Source organism: Lactuca serriola, chromosome 2 (genome assembly GCF_051521515.1).
Source record: "Lactuca serriola cultivar US96UC23 chromosome 2, Lser_US96UC23_V15, whole genome shotgun sequence".
Classification (NCBI taxonomy): Eukaryota; Viridiplantae; Streptophyta; class Magnoliopsida; order Asterales; family Asteraceae; genus Lactuca; species Lactuca serriola.
The window spans coordinates 60,493,268-60,514,918 of NC_136409.1; the positions used below are offsets into that span (position 1 = coordinate 60,493,268).

Consider the following 21,651-nt stretch of genomic DNA (forward strand, 5'->3'; position numbering starts at 1 on the left):
ACGACGGAATGTAGGGACAAGGGGTAATGCCCGATAACCTGTACAAAAAATCAGACCAAGAATGTGAATTAGGAAATGATTGGTAGAATTAGAGCACAAACAAAACTACTTCATCCAATGTAAAAAAGAAGCAGAATATATTATTACAATTTTACTCTTTCTTGATGATATAAATGGTTAGTTTTAAAAGAATGTTGTCAATATATTACAAGTTTACTCTTTCTTGATGATATAGATGGTTACTTTTAAATTTGGGTTAGACATCCTTAGAAAATTGACTCTCAATTGTTTGGTAAGATCAACCGGTTGGCTCATAATATGTTTATGTTACTCAATTTTCTATATAAACTCAAACCAGTCCATTAATGGACTTTGTACATGTTGCTTTAAACTCAATTGAAACGTTTGAATAAACTCAAACCTTTATATACCAAGTAATAAAACAAGATTAATATGCAACTTAAAGTTGGGATTTATTCTTTACTTATTAAAGATGTGGTCCTAAAGATAAAGAATAAGGAAAGATTATGCTTTTGTATGTTTCAAATGTGTTTATTCCTTACGCATTAAACTAAAAAAAACATACAACCTAATATGAAATAGTGAAGACTTACAGAAAACAATGTGCACATTACAATATCATATTTTCTATTTACCAATGTTTAAAATAGTTAGGTGTGAGACACAATGCATTTATATGTTGCTAATTTGATCAATGTTGGGATAAATTGCTTATGGTTTTGAAGGGAATGTTGTAAATGGCAGGTATACACTCCTTTAATTCTATTTCAAGGCATGGAGTGTCAGTATCATATCTTTCTATGGGATTTGTTCCTTACTTATTAAAGAGGTTGTATTAATGTAGAAGAAGAAGAAGAAGAAAAGAATCATGCTTTTGTGTGTTTCATTTGTGTTTATTCTTTACGTATTAAACTAAAAAAAGAGGAAAATGTGAAACCGTTTTTCAGAATTATGAAGACCTTGTGAAAACAATGTATATGTTTCATATCTTTTATTTAATAATGTTTAAAACATTCATAAAATACATCATAAGGGACAAATAGGAAAGCTTGGTAAATTATGAAAGCAAATTAAATTCCCATAAGGAACCACTTTTAACAAATGCTTCATGCTTGAATTCCTTTCCTAAAGGGGTAGTTAGGTGAGATTCTAACTTCTGACTCATCGTCAATTCCATTTCTTAAAGTACAAGTCCAGTTTTCCTTTTTATGAAAATGAAAGTCCCTTCTTTCAATTCAGAAGATGCTCTCAAATTGTAGTTCATTATTATTTTACCCTATTAGCTAAGGCTTCTCAATGTAACATGTATCCAGCCATCCGAAATACTTATGGAAGGGAAACCATTGATTGTGTATGAAACTGGAAAAAAAATGTGAAACTGTTTACAGAATAATCAAGACCTTGAGAAAATGATGTACACATTACAATATCATTTATTTTCCATTGTTTAAAACATTCATAAAATGCATCATAAGTTATGTAATTTCATGATATAAGTTCATTACTACAAGTTCCAAATTATAAGGGACAAATAGGAATGCCAGGTTAGTAAATTACTAAAAGCAATAAATTTCTATGAGGAACCTCTTTTAACAATCTTCACTGATTGCTTCTTATTTGAAAAAAAAAGGAAAAGAAATAACAAAAAAGCAAAAGACAAACAAGTGTAAATAAGAAGAGAGAAAAAAAAACCCTGCTTGGTTTCGTGAATTTGGAACACATAATATTCTCTTTCTTTGTTATAAATAAGATAGGAGTCTAGAGTCTAACATCTTTATGAGGGAAAAAAAGATATAATTATCATGGAGGTACTTAAAGTATATGAACACGAGCATCCACTAACGCTCGTTAATTTGCAGGTACATTATGAAGAAGAAGTAGAAGAAGAAGAAGAAGATGGTGATGATGATGATGATGATGATGATGAAGAAAAAGAAGAGGAGGGTGGTGATACGATTATAAAAGATGGGTTTCAAGGTGTCACATGTGGGTGGTGTGGTGAAGAAATCAGCATGTACCACAAGTTCTACTACAAATGTATGGCAGATTCATCGTGTGATTTTACACTTCACAAATTTTGTGCTGAGCTGTCAACAACTTTGAAGAGCACGTATGACCCACATCCTCTTAACATGGTTGGGTCTTCTTTTGATTGGTCATGCAGTATTTGTACGAGACAGCACAAGTCTGGTGAAATTTGTTACTATTGTCATGAATGTTTTTTCTGCATTGATGTAAACTGTGCAGTGGAAGTAGGAAAAAGGATCATCCATCATCCGTGCCACCCACACTCACTAATTTGGGCCATCTCCCAACCCATTTTGTGCTACTGCCAAGCCTGTGGGAAGGAACACAAAGGGATCTTCTTTCTATGCGCCACTTGTACCAACTTCACCATACACAGTGATTGTGCTTTCCTACCAGAAAAATTGTTAATCCAAGAGAAAACAGATGGTGCTTTTCATCATACTCATCCTCTCACCATTTCATATTCCTTCCCCTTTATAGATCAACGAGCTAAACATTATCCTAGATGTAGAGTATGTGGTAGGTATTTTAGTCAGAATCATTGGATTTACAAATGCGATAAATGTCTCTACTATGCCCATCTAGATTGTGCAACATCAAGAACAGAGCCATTCATGTCCATCTTCTTGTCTCGTGGTAATTAATTAATAACTATCCTTTCTTTTCATTATTAATATACACTATTAAAAATTTCATGGATGAGTTCATTACGTTTAGCATTCTTTGAGATATACTAACTCTTTTTTCCATTTTAAATTTATCAGGCCTTGGCAGAACCAACAAAAATTATGAAGATGTTGACTATCCTCATCTTCTTCATCTCCCGTTCCCTGATGAAACATACAGCCTACCAAAACACTTGTTCTTCCAACAAAATGATCACAAGGTAAACTTAAAACACATGAGTCATCAACACCCTCTAGTTCTAGTGGATCAGACACTTACAAGCAATGGGCAAACCAACAATTCTTCTCGGTTGTTATTAAAGTGTCATGACCCAATGAAAAAGACCCAACTGCAATGCAATGGATGTCTCAGACCAATCATGTCCTCCATGCCTTTTTACATTTGTGCTAATGCTAATGATGATGAGATTCAGATTCAGGGGGTTTGCAATACCTTTGCTCTCCATGAGTGGTGCACTCGACTCCCCCCAATAATAAAAAGCCACCCGGCCCACCGACAACATACCCTCCATCTCATTTACTCAAACATCCCTGGTTGCTTTTTTGGTGTGTTCCATTGTAAGGTTTGTCATCTACCTTGCAACGGATTTGCTTATTGTTGTGTCGAATGTGAACACTATGTTGATGTTACATGTGGGATTATACCTAAACAAATCACACATGAAGCTCACCCCAATCACCTTCTTTCACTAGTTCAAGTAAAAAGAAATATGTTTACTTGTCATAACTGTCTCAGATACACTTATAAGCATGAATTTTCATTCCGTTGCGACACGTGCGATATTTATATACATCCCGATTGTGCTTTGTTATTAGCCAAGACAGTCAGGCACAAGTATGACAAGCATCCCATGCAACTAAGTTACCTCCCGATTGAGAACCACAAGAGTGAATACTTTTGTGAAATCTGTGAGCAGGAATTGAATCCTCATGAATCTTTCTATCATTGTAAAGATTGTGTTCAGTCCATACATACCGCTTGTGCTCCGTTAATACTTCATTGCGAGACACATACCAGTGGATATTATAGGAATAGCATCCATTATTTCATCAAGGTAAAGTTCGGAGGCATTCATAACACTCATGGTCACCCACACCCTCTCTCATTTGCTCAAGGTATTTTGTCGGATGGAACATGCAAAATGTGTTATTCCACATTGCAGTACAACATGATCTTTAAATGTCTTGAGTGTAAGTTTGCAATTCATTACAAATGTTGTGAGAAATACTAAGTTTAAAGTTTTAGGTTTCCCTTCCATATGTTTGAAACCAAATATGATTTGTAATTGTCATTACTCTTTCTTTCTTGTATTATATCTCTTTAATTTCATGTGTATGATGATATAATTACATGATTGAATTTCAAATGTCCATGCTATCTCTTGCAATACTTTTGTTCATTCTTAGTAATTCAAAGATCTAGTGTCCATTTGGTAGGCGGTAATGAAAAGAGGAATGACATGAGTGATTCCATTCCCATAACTATGAGTTCGTTTAAAAAAATGGTCTGTGAATATCAAATGCATTTGAAATATGTACTCTAATTTGTTTATTTACCTTTGAAGGAATTTTGTTTATGATTTGTTGTAAGAAATATAAGTTACAAAGTAGTTTTTTTTTTCTTTTTACTTTTCATTTTCATCTATTCATAACAAATAACAACAACAAGAGATGATTTATTTTGTCAAACTTTTAAAATAACTAGGTTAAAATCCGTGGAAACCATGGTTAAAAAAGAAAAAGATTAGTAATGAAAAATAAAAATTATTAAATTACAAAGATATAAATTTTGTCTATAAGTTTATAATGATTAGTTAAAATTATTATATACATTTTTCTAAATATTCGATCTACGTTTTGTATATGTACACATTTGATAAAATTATGATTTTTTTATAATACAATATAAATTTGAATAGAGTGAAAATAAACAATAAATTATGAAAATCACATCGTTATAAAATAAGTTAAAAATAACAGTAATATAAGAAACATACATAAACACAACACAATAAATTACAAATAAAATGATGAATTGACTGTGAGGGACTATGGAAAAAGGTGAAAGGTTGTAATTTTTGTATGGGTTGACGATATTATTTATAAGTAATAAAACGATGTTACTGAGGAATAAAATAGATGAAGATATGTTGTATCAATTTAAATGGTAATTTGAAATTCCAAATTTTGATGTCAATGTAATGTAACATCCCAAAAATACAGGCCAAAAATTTCGTTTTAATTAAGTTATTATAAAACTAACAGTATAAGAAAACATCCATAATAACATATCATGTCAAAACCAATACGTCAATAATAAAAACATGTCATCATAAAATCATATCAAAGTATAATCCCAAAGATCTCCTTTGCGGAAAACATAGTGTGATGCGTTGCGATCGAGCTGACTCCTTTCTTTGAAAACGAAATACCTGAAACCAAAACTGAAAACTATAAGCACGAAGCTTAGTGAGTTCCCCAAATACCACATACCATACATATCAACATACTGCCTAGCATATATGGGTGCTAGCCTACCCCTTCGGTCTCTTTCAACCGGATACTGTCTAGCATATAAACACATACTCGCATACTGTCATACATAAACATGAGCCATATATATATCATAATCAGTAAAGATGCTATGTGCCAAACATAGTCTTGCCATTATGCCACGGGCCACCACTTGGTCTTTCTTGCCAAGCCGGGGGTCACCCCCTCGGTCCCACAGACAAGTGCCAAGAGCCACTTCCTAGTCTTCCATGCAAGCATCACAAATACAACCAACATACATACTACTCTACTTAGCAAATCAGCATATAGTGTGCCAGGAGCTACCTCCTGGTCTTTCATACATAATAGCATACAGTACGCCAGGAGCCACCTCCTGGTCTTTCATACATATTGCCTAGGGCTAACCCCCAGGTCTTCCTATACTGAGTGACAGGAGCCTCCTCCTGGTCTTCAATGCATAATGCCTAGGGCTAACCCTGGTCTTCCTACCATACATAAACTAAATGGGCGACATTGTGCCTATAGACCCATGCACACAGTGAGGAGACTCACCTCGCACTGCCGAAGTCCCGTACACACAATCCCAGCTGCTGGACGGCAGATTCCCGAACTGCCAATAACAAAGCATCACCCAATTAATAATTGGGTTCCAAATCATAATCATAAGTCCATGCTTAGGGTAAGAGACTACTCTACCCCTAACTTGGGTTGATTTAAGCCCAAGGCCCGATCCAAGGGCCAAAAAGTCCAACTTGGGTTGATCCATGGTTGGACTTTTTGGCCCTTGGATTGGGCCTTGGGCTTGAAAACCTTTATAAGGTCTCACCATAAGGCCCAACCATTTAGTCCAGTCCAACATTCAACATTCTAATGGCCTAATATCACATAATCATAAAGGTCCATATATGGACCAATTTTCCAAATTGGGCCCAACTCCTCATATGGGCCTTACCTCAAAGCCCATTCATTATTCTAAGTCCATTTGCTTAATCTTGGATGGCCCATTAATAACTCAATCATCAAGGACCAATAGAAAGGCCCAATAATAAACCCAAGTGACATTAGGGTTTCACATAAAATGACGATTATGGTTAAGTTTCCTACTTAACCCATTAAAGACTTAATCCACTAAGGTCTTAATCTATTAAGTCCAATATTTATTAAATTAATCTTTACCAATGATTATTATTTAATATTTCAAGCTATTAAATAATTCCCGTGTGTGTGTCCCGATTAATTCCCAAAAATTGGGTTTTATTGGCATTAGGGTTTTCCAAACACTAATTAGGGTTTCCAACCCAAATACAAGCCCATTTATCATTTTTTTGGGCTTTTAGGTCAATTAGGGCTTTATTGGGCCTAATAGGCCCACTAGAATATCATTAAGCCCATTAGGGTTTTCACTAAGCCCATTAGGGTTTTCACTAAGCCCATTAGGCTTCATTGGGCCCATTAGGGTTTCAAGCACCCCAAACGAGTCAACACAACGAGGCAAAGCACACCGCCACCCGACACGGCGGCCAGTGGCGGCAGCCACCAACCTACGGTGGTGGTTTGAGTTTTCTTTTCATTATTCCGACATGATTACAGTTTACAACGAAAAAAAATCCAAAAATAACATACACACTAACTAACATAAACACACACACATGGTGGCACATGGTGGCAGCCACCACCTCACGGTGGTGGTGGTGGTGGTTATGATCTTAGGCCAACGCTACACCAAAGCACTCCAAACATCAATCTAACGCACCCGAAAGCCCATAGACACCGAAGATGGTGGCTAACAATTGCGGAGCAGCGACGACAGTTGGCAGAACGGCGGTAGCAGGCGGCGGTGATGAGCTTCTTTTGTTTTCCTGCCTAAGAGAAACCATATATCATTATCCTTACAAGATACAGTCATACACACAACAATTCACACACACAGCCACCTCCGCATGATGGCTTGTGTGTACAATCAGCCAGCGCCCGAACGGTGATTTCCCAAAATACCCTTACTTTATGTGTTATGAGATATTATAAGATATCTTATGCATGCTAGAGAGTAGGCTAGGTATTTCATATGTTAGGACAAGAGTGACCTGATTTGTGATGCCTTAGCCTAGGAGTTACTGCTACTGAGAATTGCTTGGAGTGTGAGTAGGTAGCAGAGAGGAGCTTATGAGAGGTCTGCTAGAGAGTAGCATGTGTTCGGAGAGGTATAGAGTACTTGCGATCTGGGGTCCTAGGAGGAGGACTTGGGGTGAATACGGATGCGGTGTCGAAGGTAGTATTGGGCCCGTACTACTGGAAGCACTAGATCGGTGAACGGTCCAAGTAAGATCCTTGGGTTCTAAGGAACAAGTAGGGGGAGTGATCCAGTGTGAGTATACTCGAGCGAGTCTCTGATTATTTTGTGTCGTGTTTCAGAGACATCATGGTGGGTACGCGCCACAACCCAGAGAGCAGCGGTGTTAGCGATGACGAGATTTGAAGGATGATTCACAATGCAGCTATCCGAGAGGCCATCCCGGAGATGTTTGGATCTATTAAGACCACCTTGATTGAGACATTTGATGAGCGGTATGCTGCTGTTACCGAGGCGGCTGCTGCAACAGCCACCGCAGCTGTCGCTACTGCCAGGCCATAGGGGGTGACTCGTTGTTGTACCGAGAGTTCAGCAACACGAAGCCACCAGAGTTTGATGGGACTCAGGATCCGATTGCCGCGATGAGATAGATCTCCGATATCAAGGGGTGTTTCTACACTTTTTCCTGTCCGGAACATTTGAGGGTACGGTTCGCGCTGAACCAGCTTCGCTTGGGGGGCGAAGGACTGGTGGAAGTTTGTGACAGCTAGTTTCACTCCTGCAGAGCACACTGCAGTATCATGGGAGAGGTTTACCATGATGTTCCGAGATGAGTATGTTCCCTCGGTAAAGAGGGAACGGTTGGCCCAGGAGTTTATGTCCCTCAAGCAAAGGATAGAGTCAGTAACAGTGATTACGAGGATGTTCCATGACAGTGATTACGAGGATTCTCCATTTATGGGAGAAAAAATGGAGATAGGTTGGAGATCGTCTTAGTAACAGTTTTGAAGAAGATTTCAGTACCAAGCCTAATCGATTGACGATGCCTTTAGAGAGAGACGGTGTGTTTTGGAGCCAATGGAAGTTTCTTGATGTGTAGAAAGATGGAGCGGTGATCATGTGCGTAATGAGATTCCATGAGGGATGGAATAAGAGAAATATGATGGATCGGTTATGTCCAAATCCAAAGATTTGAAGCGGTGAAAGGTAATTAGATGTGGGAGGTGATGAGAAGATGAGGAAGATAGATGGAACACGTATTAAAACGGTGTACAGAGAAAACACCACGTGACACACACTGTTTAAACAATAATCCAGAGATCACCATTAAAAACAATAATCCAGACACGAGAAAAAAATAAAGGAAAACAAAAAAGAAAAACCCACCAATAGGATGCAAGAACTGTTCACCAAAGAATTTAGAATTAGTATGTATATATAATTACTAATTGGTTATTTAATGTAAAATAATATAAAAAAACATCAAACATAACAAGACCATATATAATTACTATGAATAATATGAAATGAATAATAGAAACGTCTATGTCATATTTTACAACGGTTAAGGACCACTAAAGGAAGGAAAATGACTTTTATGTGGATATTATTTTTCATATAAATTTCAATATTTTTTTTTGTTTCTACAAATTAGTCGAGATGTGGTTTTTTCGGGTATGTCACATCTTATATTTGGGGTAGACACTTTTGCACATATTGATACACAAACAAATCTTGTTGACCGGTTTAAATTCTTTGAGTAGATTTGGTTTTCATCATCATTTCTTCAACAACGGAAATTATCTCCACATTTTGGCACTTCTATACATGCGTGTAATTTTTTTAAGAGTTTTTGTAAAAATCATTTTAATATTTATGAATATTAAAATAGGTGGAAAACAACAAAACACTCATCGTTGGACTGCAAGATAGTTTTAGAAAATTTGAAGCTATATTAACAATTGTATTGCTACATATAAATTATATGTAAATTGTTTCACATGTTAATCGGTCTTAATTTTCATTAAGGTCATAGTTTCCTCTTTTATGATATAAAACATCACATGTGAACTAAAGATAGCCCATGCATATTTTAATGTTGTACCAAATAACTTTTTTATGTTAGGAGTGTGTTAGTATTAGTCTCTAATAAAAATTAGATATCAGTATCCAAAACATGCCTATGTTGTTTAGTTTACTAATGCTGGAATAATGGAATAATACGATGCATAGAAAAGTATGCATTTAAAAAATAATTAGTGAATCTTAATCTTTATTATAGACTACAAAATTAATATAAATGTCACTTTGTGCATTTTCCAGTGGCATGATCTAGACTAAAACAGAGTAGTAGAGATGTACGTACCAGTATGGTGATAAACAGACATAAGCTATGTAGTATTTGTTGGATGTTTCCTTTTTAGTAGAGAAAATAACTCATCAAAGGCATAAAACTACATTACTTATTTCTAAAAATGAAAATGTTTGTATTTTGAATAACATGGAATGTTAAGGTAAAATCTAAAAGGTGTTATTATGCAAAATATCGGTAACATATATTAATTTTAATATTTATTTGTCAAAATTTTAAATATGTAATTTTACATTGCCCAAGCCCAAACGCAGCTATTCGCCTAATTTCGAATTAATATGCGTCACATTGATCTTTCATAAGCGAAACATTGGTTGATGAAAAAAAGTTTGTATTTTCCTTTGTGTTGAAAAAAGGTTTGTATTTTCCTTTGTATTTGATTTTTGGGATTTTATATAAACAATGAAAGAACATACATTCACTACCCGAACCAAAATACAATCAAAAGAGATGTGGGGATCTACATGCATGAAACAGGTCAAAGGAGACGGATAAATTCTAAGATAATCAATTAGTAGTGTTGGCTTCTACGATTCCCCAACATGTATCAACCATAACTTCATCAACATTAATTGACTTTAGTGTTCTTATCTGGTTTGATAGATTATCAGGATCAATCAGCTCAAACTCCATATCAATGATCCCTAACTGAAATTCATACATAAAAATAGCTTCAAGACTTAAGGGAGTGATCCCATTAGCAATCTTATAACATAAACATTGTAAACAATCAACCGATTAACTCTTTTAAGTTTTTTTTTAAAATAAAATAAGAGCAATATTTGTGTATATTTTGCGAGCATTGGCTTAATGGGTATGCTTTGAACCATTGATAATGTTGATATTAAAAAACTGAACCCTTGAAGAGATGAGCAAATCCTGAAGAGTAAAGATTATAAAAAAAACAATAATAATCAATTTGCTTCTTTTTATTAAAAATAGAATAATTACCAAATTTGGAAGCATGTTATATGCTTCAACAACCGCTGAACTATTGAGTCCCTGAAAGAAAAGGGTATATCAGTAAAAAACCACAACGGTAGAAAATCAATCTTGGAATCATCAACGAATGAAAAAAAAATGAAGGAAGAACAGTTCTCATCATGGCACCAATTCTTAAATTCTTGACCTACAAAAAGAATTTAAAGATAGAAATCAAAAAGTTTTTTTAAAAAATGTTAATAATTGAAATGTAAAAAAGTTACCAGTGACTATACACTTGATGTCCATCTCTACAAGATCTCATTAGATTAATAATGTGGTTTCTCTAACGTATAGTACTTCCATTATCTGTTTATAAACTGACAAATTCTATATTTGATATAAATAAAAGAATAAATTACAAGGGGCAAAATCATAAATAAATTTCATACCATATTTTCAAAACATTGAAGAGGATCGGGAAGTGACGGTATACAGAGAAGTGAATCACACCCAAAACAAACCAAAATAAATTGGCTTTTATATCTTAAATAAGAGTAAATTACGCAAATGGTCCCTATGGTTTGGGTAATTTGCACGCTTGCTAACTTATTTTTTTAACTCGGAAAGTCCCTACCGTTTGTTTTTGTTACACGCTTGGTCTCTACAGTTTGTTTTTGTTACACACTTGGTCCCTATCTTACCTAAAAATAATATTATTTAAATATGGAAAAATGGTGATGTAGATAAGGTAAGTTGAGGGGATGGGGTTAGGGGTGTTTTTATTTAAATAATTCAAAAAATCAAGACCAAAATAGTCTTTTTAGGTAAGATAGGGACCAAGTGCATAACAAAAACAAACAGTAGGGACTTTCCGAGTTAAAAAATTAAGTTAGAATGGAGCAACATAAGCCACTATAGAAAAACAATTGGATAAAAGTTTCCTCCGTGAGGTTCCCAGGTTCGAGTCCTGGCAGCGGCATTTTTTTTTTTTAAATTCGTCAAACTTATTTTTCTCAATAAGTTTTTCTTACATATAAATTTACTTTTATGCTTTTTAAATAGATATTGTCAACAAAATATATTACTTATAGATCTATGGTTTATATTAATTTGTATGTTAAACGTTATCTAAAAATGTTATATTATAAATATAATATCTTTTATGAATTAAATAAAATATCAGATAACCACTCTCAAATAGCACACCAAGCACCTCAACAATTCTACAATCCAACCTTGTGAGTTGTGACCTTTATTGGAATTAATATTTCTCAACAAGTATGACAATTAGCATTGAATCTTCTTTACAAAAGCAAATACATCATTTCGTTGTTAGTGGAGCAATATTATTATAAATAACATTTTGTAAAGTTCGATAAACAACACTTAATTTACTAAATGAAGAACAACACGAAGCAGTCAAGATTTAAAGAAATTAATAATCAAATTATTCATCACGTGTCTGCAATATCATTCAATGTTTATTATGACTCTATATACATCAAATAAGCGCATCATCACTTCTGCCATATTAACTTCCTAGTTGAGAGTATATATATATATATATATATATATATATATATATATATATATATATATATGATAATTTTAAAAGACAACATACCTGATGCTGGTAAAAGTGAAAATCGAAATTGAGGGGGTGTTTTTAGGGAAAAAAATAAGTTGTTTATTACTTATTGCTTAATTCCACCGCAATAAGCAAATTTAAGTGTTTTGATAAGAGTCTTTAAAAATCAGCTTATTGCGGTAGGAATAGCAACATAAGCTGATTTTAATAAGCAAAGAGGGAATGCTTATTACTTATTGTTTATTGCTTATTAGTCAATTTCCTCATATAAGCTGTTTTGTTTGCCAAACACTTACAATGCTTATTGCTTATTGCTTATTCCCACCGCAATAAGCTAATCCAAACACATTTTTAAAAAAAATGCTTATTGCTGTCCAAACACATTTTAAAAAAAATGCTTATTTCCACAGCAATAAGCAAATAAGCTAATAAACTAAAAACTATTTATCCAAACATCCCTAAAATCAAACCCAAATGGAACCCAAATCGAAGGAATTTCATCAGGCACTTGGTAGGCGTTACTGATTTAAGCATTGCTACAAACCAAACCAAACAGAACATAACCAAACTCATATGCATGAGCAACTTTAAAATTTTCAAGAAACAAAAAAAAAAGGTGAAACTTATAACCTGTTGTACTCGATTTCGAACTAAAGCCCAAATTTTAAGGCTCGATTTCGATCTGAATGTGTATAGATGATCTTCGAACCTTTGTTTATTTAAGGTGATGGTGTTCTAGGGGTTTCAATTCGAATTAAATTTGTGTGAAGAAGAGATAACTAAGGCTACGTGGGATCTTTGCGTACAACCCTAGAATCGGAAATCGTGGTGGAAGAGAAGGTAAAAGTTAGAACCTTAGTCGGACAGGATGGCTTTATGATCGAAGACGGACTTTAAAGGGATTTAAGAGACGTCGGTAGGTGTAGGTGATTACAGTATCTTGGTCGACACAATCGGAATATCAGAGGCGATGAAGTCACATGTATAACAATAACTTATTTCTAGACAAAACTTCAAAAATGGTCCCTGTGGTTTTCGAAAATATCAAGTTTAGTCTCTAAGTTCAAAAAACCTCACAAGCTGGTCCTGTGGTTTCAAAACTTTTAACAAATGGTCCTTTTCGTTAACTCCGTTAATTTTTGACCGTTAAGTGAAGGGTATTTATGTCATTTCACTGCCACAAGGACCATTTATGAAGATTTGCCTTATTTTAAAAAAAAAAAGAAAAATATATAATTATTTAATATTAAAGGGTCTCTCTCTCTCTCTCTCTCTCTCTCTCTCTCTCTCTCTCTCTCTCTCTCTCTCTCTCTCTCTCTCTCTCTCTCTCCATAGCGTTGACCATCACTTTCATCTTCTTCTCTCTTCCCTCGATGTGTAAAGCACCATTATCATGACATAAGCACCATGAGCATCCCACCTGCAAATATACATATCATCTTGGTGTCATTGCTTCACTTCTCAACGGAAATCAACGCTTTGCTTCTTATGGAAGTCAAAGGGCGTCTGCTCACAGAGCCATGATATTTAAAAATCGAAGGGTTAGGGCTTCGTTTCTTATTGAAATCGAAGGATAAGTGGTCCTACATAACATATATCTCCATCTTGACCTCTTATCCATCTTGAAAACATATATCTCCTCTTTGAATGTATACCAAAGCACACAAGTATTTCCTGTTACATGAGGTGGCTCTTTATCTTGCTCAGATGAAGGAAAAATGGAATTGGAGACAATATTAAAGGTTGCTATTAGTTTAAACAGAAAAACCATGAAGAAGAAAAAGAAGAAAAACTTTTACAATTTATATATATATATATATATATATATATATATATATATATATATATATATTCACCTCCTTAAGGTCTCCTTTTCGAGCATCGACATGAAGATTTGTCCAACCTATATCGTCCCTATCATCACCCCAGGGCTATCGGAGAGCAAGTTGTTGGAACATTTGATGTGCCTCCGAATCCGATTACTATTCGAACGCAATAAGTGATCTTGGATCATTGTTCCTTCTTTCAATTATCTTTCGAATGTACCAGATTTTGAAGAAGTTCGTTGCAGCCAAATAAACTAAATTTAATAGTTTCTTGAAACAAGGACCCTAGCATTGTCTAGAAATAGAGAAAAATCAGAAGATACACCGCAGGATTTCTAAAATGTTTGGTGGTTTCATGGATGAATAAAGTATGAAGTTGGATGAGAAGGAATCGAAGATGAACGCAACCCTAGATTTTCCATAGTTGCATATTTCCCTCTCAATGTTTCCAATTTATCCACAGTGTTACAAACGACAACATGTTCACGTCCCTCTAGCCTTCTCTTCAATCAACTTGTCGCTCATTGATTCCCCGTAATGCTCGTTTCTCATCTTTTTCATATCATCCTGTTAGTGCAAAAAATAAGACGAGTTTTTGTTCCAAATAACCTTGTGACAGTTTTGGTTTTTGAGTTAACAGCCAATTATAACCAGTATGTAAATATCAGTAGTTGCTTGAGCTGAAACCTAATAGAGGCCACAATATCATTACCAAACTCATGAGCAGATGAGACTTGTGATAAAAGCCAAAAAATGCAATTTACTTTAAAACATACAAAAGTGGTCATTTTCCTTGATCAAAGAAGATGACAAAAATAAAAACTTACATAAAAGAAGAATAAATGAAATGTTCCTTCTCTTTTTTAAAGTCGAAATGCAATTCCAACGATTAGTGGAGAAAATGATTCTGGTCTAATCAGAAATATGGATCAATTTCGTTCATATGTGAGTATATGGACAAAAATCAGAAATAAACTTGGTTATCACAAAAATTAAAACTCAGAAATAAGGTTCGTTATGTAATCAAGACCATTGTGATTGCTGGACATCAGAAATCAAAAACTATACCCAAGAGGCTAAGAATCAGAAATAAATCGAGGTAGCTTTCTTCTTACTGGCTGTATGCGTTGGCATCTGCTACGTGCGTCGTCGACATCTTCTATGTGCGTCGCCGGCGTCTGCGGTGGAGGTCGGTGTGTGGGCGTCGGCGTCTGCTGTGTGCGTCATCGACGGCAGCTATGTGTGTCGGCATGTGGGCGTCACCGGCTGGAGTTTCTTGAGCTTGAGAGGGAAGAGACAAAAACGTGTTGATTTTGATGTTGGGGATGCTAGAGTCTTCACCGGTGGAAGGATTTAGGTCGTGAATTGGAAACGGAGGGAAATCTGAAATCTGTGAAAATTTTCAAAGTCTTTGAAGTTTTGACCTAAAGAGCCATAAAAGGTTGAGCTGGTTTTTAAAAAAAAATCAAATTATCTACACATATATTATGTTTTCTATATAAGTCTAGGAAATAATTTGCACGTCACTTTTTGATTAAAAAAATTTGTGGTAAACTTACCTACATTTAAAAAAAATGTTTTCATATGTATAGGTATATATCTATACTTTAAAAAAGGTTATCACATGTGTATGTAAATAAATGCACCATTAATTATCAAATTTGGAGAGAAATTTCCAACAAAAAATAATGTGTTACAAAAACGTATTACCCATTAGGAGTGTTCGTTTGGATGGATCGGTTTGATCCGATCCAATCAAGTAAATCCAAATTGATTTCGGTTTTCAAAACATGAATCCGAATTGTCCAAACTAAATTCAAATCCGATCCGATCCGATCCAATTACAATTTGGTTGGATCGGTTTTTATAATTCGGTTTTCAAAACCGAAACATTTTAAAACAACATATAATTATAATATTATCCAACTTTACACAAGAAGCAAAAACAAATAATTTAGTTGTGATTTGAAATTTATAAACAACTAACAAAGATATATTATAGTTAAATATTTTATAGATATTGCATATTAATGTTTTTTTTTATCGGGTGAAACATTTTGAACCTATTTAAAAAAATAAATTACAAAATTAATAAATAACTATAGATATATATTATAAATAGATAAATAATAAATCTTTATTCGGTTTTTTTGGACTATTCGGTGCTTATTTTAAAAACCAAAACCAATCCGAAATCCAAAATAATAATTCGGTTTTGTTGAAAACCAATCCAAAAAGCCGAATATCCGAACCAAATAGTCCAATCCAAATTAACCAATTGGGTAATTCGGTTTTATCCGAATAGTGAACAGTCCTATTACCCATTAAATAAAAACACTAAGGTAAGGTGTGAGTGTGGGATTATATGGTATGGGTGGAGATGAGGTGGGTGGATATAGAGGGTATTGGTGAGGATAGGACTATAGGGTGTGGGTTGATATATATGGTATTGATAGGGGTAGGATTATATGGCGTGGGTGGAGGTGAGGTGGGGTACAGGTGGCACTTAAGATTTAGGGGTGGGTTGTGGGTGTAGGTGTAGGTGGGAGTACTTGGGTGGGTATGGGTAAATGGTGTGTGGGTAGATATATGTGGGTGTATGGCTTGGGACATGATGTTTATGGCTTATGATGTATGACTTGGGGCATAATGTTTATGGCTTATGGCTTATAACTTATGACTTATGGTTAGCTTAAGGCCTATACCTAATGGATTATGTGTTACGATTTATGACTTATGACTTTGAACTGCTCATGCGCTTTAACCGTCGACACAATCGCCCTCCATTCGGGTCTTAGGCCATTTAAGAAAGTGACCTTCTGTTCGATGAGCTTTCTTTCTATGTCATGTTTGATCATCTTACTGATAAGATGATTGAACCGATTGAATATTTGTGTAACAACCTCCTCTGGCTTCTGCTTGAACTCTCCAAATTTAGAGAGAAGTAGGGTCTGAATCGAGTGCACTAGATCTTCATCTGTGGAATACAGCTCTCGCAGCCGATCCCAAATTTCCTTTGCTGTACCACAAGAACTCACTAACCAAAATGTGTCGGATTGAAGGGCGAATCGAATTAGTCTCAATGCCTTAATGTTGCATTGGAACTTCTCCTTTTCATCCTAAGCGACGTCATTCACATCTTTTAATAGATCATTGTACTCCTTCTGAGTTTTAATGATTTTTGAAGTGCTTGAGTGAGCGAAGGGGCCAGCTATGATAGCTTCCCATATCAGATACCCGTTATCTTCCGATCCAATAACGTAATCTTCAAAATGGTGCGTCCACACTTCATAGTCTTGAGTGTAGAGGATTGGGATCTTGGTTGTTGATCCGATGCTGTTAGAGATGTTAATGGGATTGGATTGAGAATTGTCCATGCTTGATCGTTTAACCTGTTATAAGATCAGACTTTGTAATACGTAATATTAGGGCAAGATGAATAATTAATGAGATACGTCAATTATGGAGTGACGGCTCAATAAATATCAATGAATGCAGAATGAACCCTAATCACTTCTTTCACAGAAGAGATGTGTATGAATTACACAGTCTCCTGCTCTGATACCAATTGATGAGTTGAAAAACTCTTTGATCGTTTAGATCTCACACAGGTTAATCAGAATAATGCAAACAAAATTACAAACAAGAGAATGAATCAATAATGAGCTGAATGATTCAATAGATTCATACCTCAGCAGAGCTCGATAAAGAACTTCCACTGTAGAGGCTTTTAGGGTTACAATCGATACAACTGTGATCGCTATGAATGATCGACTAAAACCGCTACATACAAAGATGCATGCAAGCATCTATAAATACTAAACACTAATAATTAAATCACTGATGGACAAGCCCAATCCGGATACCAAGACCCAACAGATAATGGACCCTACAGACTTAATGCCTTTGGCTTTTGGCATATAGCCTATGGTTTAGTGCTTATAGATTTAAGCTTATGTCTTAAAGTTTGAGGCTTAAGGCTTATGGTTTAGGGCTTATATAAAGACATAATCCATAATCCATAATATAAGCCATAAATTCGAACCCTTTCTTCACACCCACACCCACATGTTCACCCTAACAACACCCATCACATACCTTACTGCCACCCACCACCACCCCCACCCCCACCCCCAAATCTGTACATACACAAATACCTCCTCAACCCATACCTATACGACTATTCCAACAAGCCCATGCCGAGTTACTATATTTTTATTTTTCACAACTCAAACCACAAGTAGCAAAATAAAAATATTTATATTTTCATTCAAAATTTATAAATACTAATAGATATATAAGTTTTAAAACTATTATTACATTAAAAACTTATTAACTTTAAGATAAAAAAAATAATAAAATAATATTATAAAATAAAATAATATAATAAACAATTATTTATTAAAAAATTAAATATTTATATTTCTAAATTTAAAATAGATAGATTTTTATAGATTTTGATATTTCCTCTTATATATTTGAAACATTTTAGTATTCTTTCTTATTTTTCTAATTTCAAATCGCCGCCCTTATTCCCATCAAAATTCTAATTTCAAGTTGCCTGCTCTTAAACTTAACAAAAAAAAATGGTCTCGATCATATATATACCCTATTCTCGGGTTCGATGTCGTAGTTCATTGCACAAATTCTTGTGTATTTGTACTCGCTTTAGGGGTGTTTGACTTATCTTTTGAGAGACCAAAAGGAATTTTAGAAAAAGATAGAATGGAAAATATGTTTGGTAAAAGTATTTGAAAAGCTACTTTTGGGATTTTGATATAAGGAAAACTGACTTTTTGAAAAAGTCAGAAAATCCTGAATTTTTGTAACTTTTCCCAAAAGTCCTTGGCATCTCAAAAGATAAGCCAAACTCCCCTTAGTTCATTCATTCATTAGTTGTTTATTCAGAGGAATAAATTGATTATAGCTTCAGTCAAGAGGCACGTGAAACTGAATATAAGATGGGGAAGTGATTCGTACACAACAATTTTTTGCCATACACAACAATTCATGCATTATATAGTTGTACAATACAACATTTTAAAGCACCAATTGTTGTGTACGGAAAAAAAATTGTTGTGCAGCTCCCTATAAGAAGGAGCAGGTGCCAGTAGTACTTATGGAGGGATACAAGTCGATGATAGCTTCAGTCCTTCGTCTTGGTAACTCCCAGACTTAAATCGATTTATGCTTTCTATTTCATTTTAGTTTTTAGTTCTTACACACATCACTCGTCGTAGAAGGAGGCGAGAGCAAACAACCAACAAATACCCACATACCTAGAAAATTTTCAATCGAAGAAACTTAGGGGTTCTTCCTTTCTTCCCCAATTCAACACATATTCTATTTCAATAATGACGATTCTTCTGGTTAGAGTTGAGACCCTTGCTTTAATTATTTGAAACAATAGTTGATTTTGTTGGTGGTAACAGGGGATTATACATATGTGTCGAGGCTATGGAGGAAATAACAGTTGGATAAGGTGGAGGGGATACCATCAGCTTCCTTCCATTTTCTACTCGCTCATCCAACCCGACCCGACAAAGCTATGTGTACGAGTTACAAAGCCAAGCAGGTAACTTAATACTTTGTCACCTAATTTGTAACATTTATCATTCACCTGAGTTTCAATACCTTCTTCAACTTATCATAATACTTTATAGATAGTTCTGTTTTTTCATTTACCATAATGAATTTGTATATATCTACTGTGTATAGAATAGTCTGAAAAATAGAATAATCTAATTCACCTTCTGATTTTTATTTATCTTCAAGAATTGTTTGTAGTGAGGCATGTGAAGAGTCTAAGGAGGGAGGGAGTGGTGCCACCGAAACCGCACTCCCTCCCTCGCCACATAAGTGCCATGTCAATTTATACCACACAAGTGTGGTTTCTTGCCACACCAAGGGTGTGGTGCCATACTTTTATTTTTATTTTTATTTTTTGTTTTTTTGTTAACTATTTTAATTTAAAAAACTTATTTTTTTAATAAAAAAACATAATTTTAAAAAGATAATATTTTATTAATTAAAAATACAAATACCATACATTACTTAATTTTTAAAAAAACCTAAAAATTTAGAAAAACAAAGTAGAAACATAAAACCTACAACTTTAAAAAAAAAAACATGCGAAACGATTAAAAACTTGAAAAAAAAAACTAGAAATTAGCCACGATTAATGTAACGGTTTTTCACTTCTTCCTTCATCGCCAAAACCACTTCAAGTTCGGCCTCGGTCATATTTGACGTGTCCATCGCTAGTATTCACATGTCCCTCTCCCTTTGTTTCCGGAGCTCTCTTTCAGAAGCAATTTTCAAAATCTTGTCCATTCTGTCTTTTTATACCCTTCATGTCGGATCTCATTTCTTTCAAATCATCTGAATCCGACGCTTTGGCTTTGCCTTTGCTTTTTGATTTGTCTCTTCCCATTGGTCGGGAAGGTGGTGAAACTGGAACAGGTTCATCTTCGTTCAGATCAAATTGAACACGAGCATCTGATGTAGTGTGGTCGGACTCAGATATTCTGCTGCGTTTTGATCCACTGTCGATATGCTCGTCTGTGATTTGCTACTCAGCCATTTCCTGTTATCTTTCAAAAAATTCTAAACTTCAAGAAACTTGAAAGCCTTCAGATTTTCTTTTTGATACACTTTCAACGCTTTATTCAAAATCACTTCATCGTTTTCTCCACTATTCCATTGACGTTTCATGTTGTTCCACAAGTCATTAAACAACATGACTTCCTTGTTCATCTTCCCCCATTTGGAGTACACTTGATGTTTTGAACGGTATTCTCCACGGTTCATTCCTTTATGGAACCTGTGTAAAACACGAATCCAAAAGCGGCCATGCTTTTGGTCTTTTCCAAGCGTCGCATCTTCTTAAATATCGATCCAAGATTGTGCCAATACTAACGGTTCCAAAGGTTCCCAACATCTAGCCTACGCCTTCTCTTTTCTTTTAGTTGCTGCTTGAGTGGGTTGAGTTTCTGTAACGAATTCCGGTTCAGAATCAGAAACGACCGTTTCTGGTTGTGTTTGTGTTTGTTGAACAAACTCGGGTTGAGACAAAGAATCAAATGGATTAAAATCTGGGTCGGGTTGTGGTAGTGGTGGTGTTTGTGGTTGTGGTTGCGCTGGTCGTTGTGGAAAATACGGAAACATACCGCCGTAGTGGTAATACGGAGGTGAGAAAATCAGCTGATCAAATGAAGGTATTGGGGTGTTGGTATTTCATAGTGTTTTTTCTTTGCTGGGTCGTTTGGAAGATGACATTTTTCAAAAAAAAATAGAGAAAAGGAGTAGAGATATAGTTAAAGGTTGTGTAAAATGGTAATATATATATATATATACATATATATATATATATATACATATATATATATATATATATATACACACACACACTAGCCGTTACCCGCGCAAAGCGGCGGCTGCAAATAGTTTTTTAGGCGATATGTTTCTTTTATAAAAATGTTACGTTCCAAAAGAAACTAAATGTCCAAGACAATAGAATCTAGCTTTGGCGTTATTTTTGGCATGATACATCAAATAACCGGTAAAAATAAACATTTCAAGCCGGCACAAAATATAAATCGTGTAAGTCGTTCAAACAATAA

General features: G+C 34.8%; 1 protein-coding gene across 1 annotated transcript; it reads left to right on the top strand.

The window, feature by feature from the left end:
- The first annotated feature begins 1,811 nt into the window (after positions 1–1,811).
- Positions 1,812–4,108, top strand: LOC145086293 (uncharacterized). The gene is made up of 2 exons (XM_079024046.1): positions 1,812–2,685; positions 2,814–4,108. The coding sequence occupies exons 1-2, from the start codon at positions 1,824–1,826 to the stop codon at positions 3,965–3,967; spliced, it is 2,016 nt and encodes a 671-aa protein (XP_078880172.1). The 5' UTR covers positions 1,812–1,823; the 3' UTR covers positions 3,968–4,108.
- Positions 4,109–21,651: the final 17,543 nt, after the last annotated feature.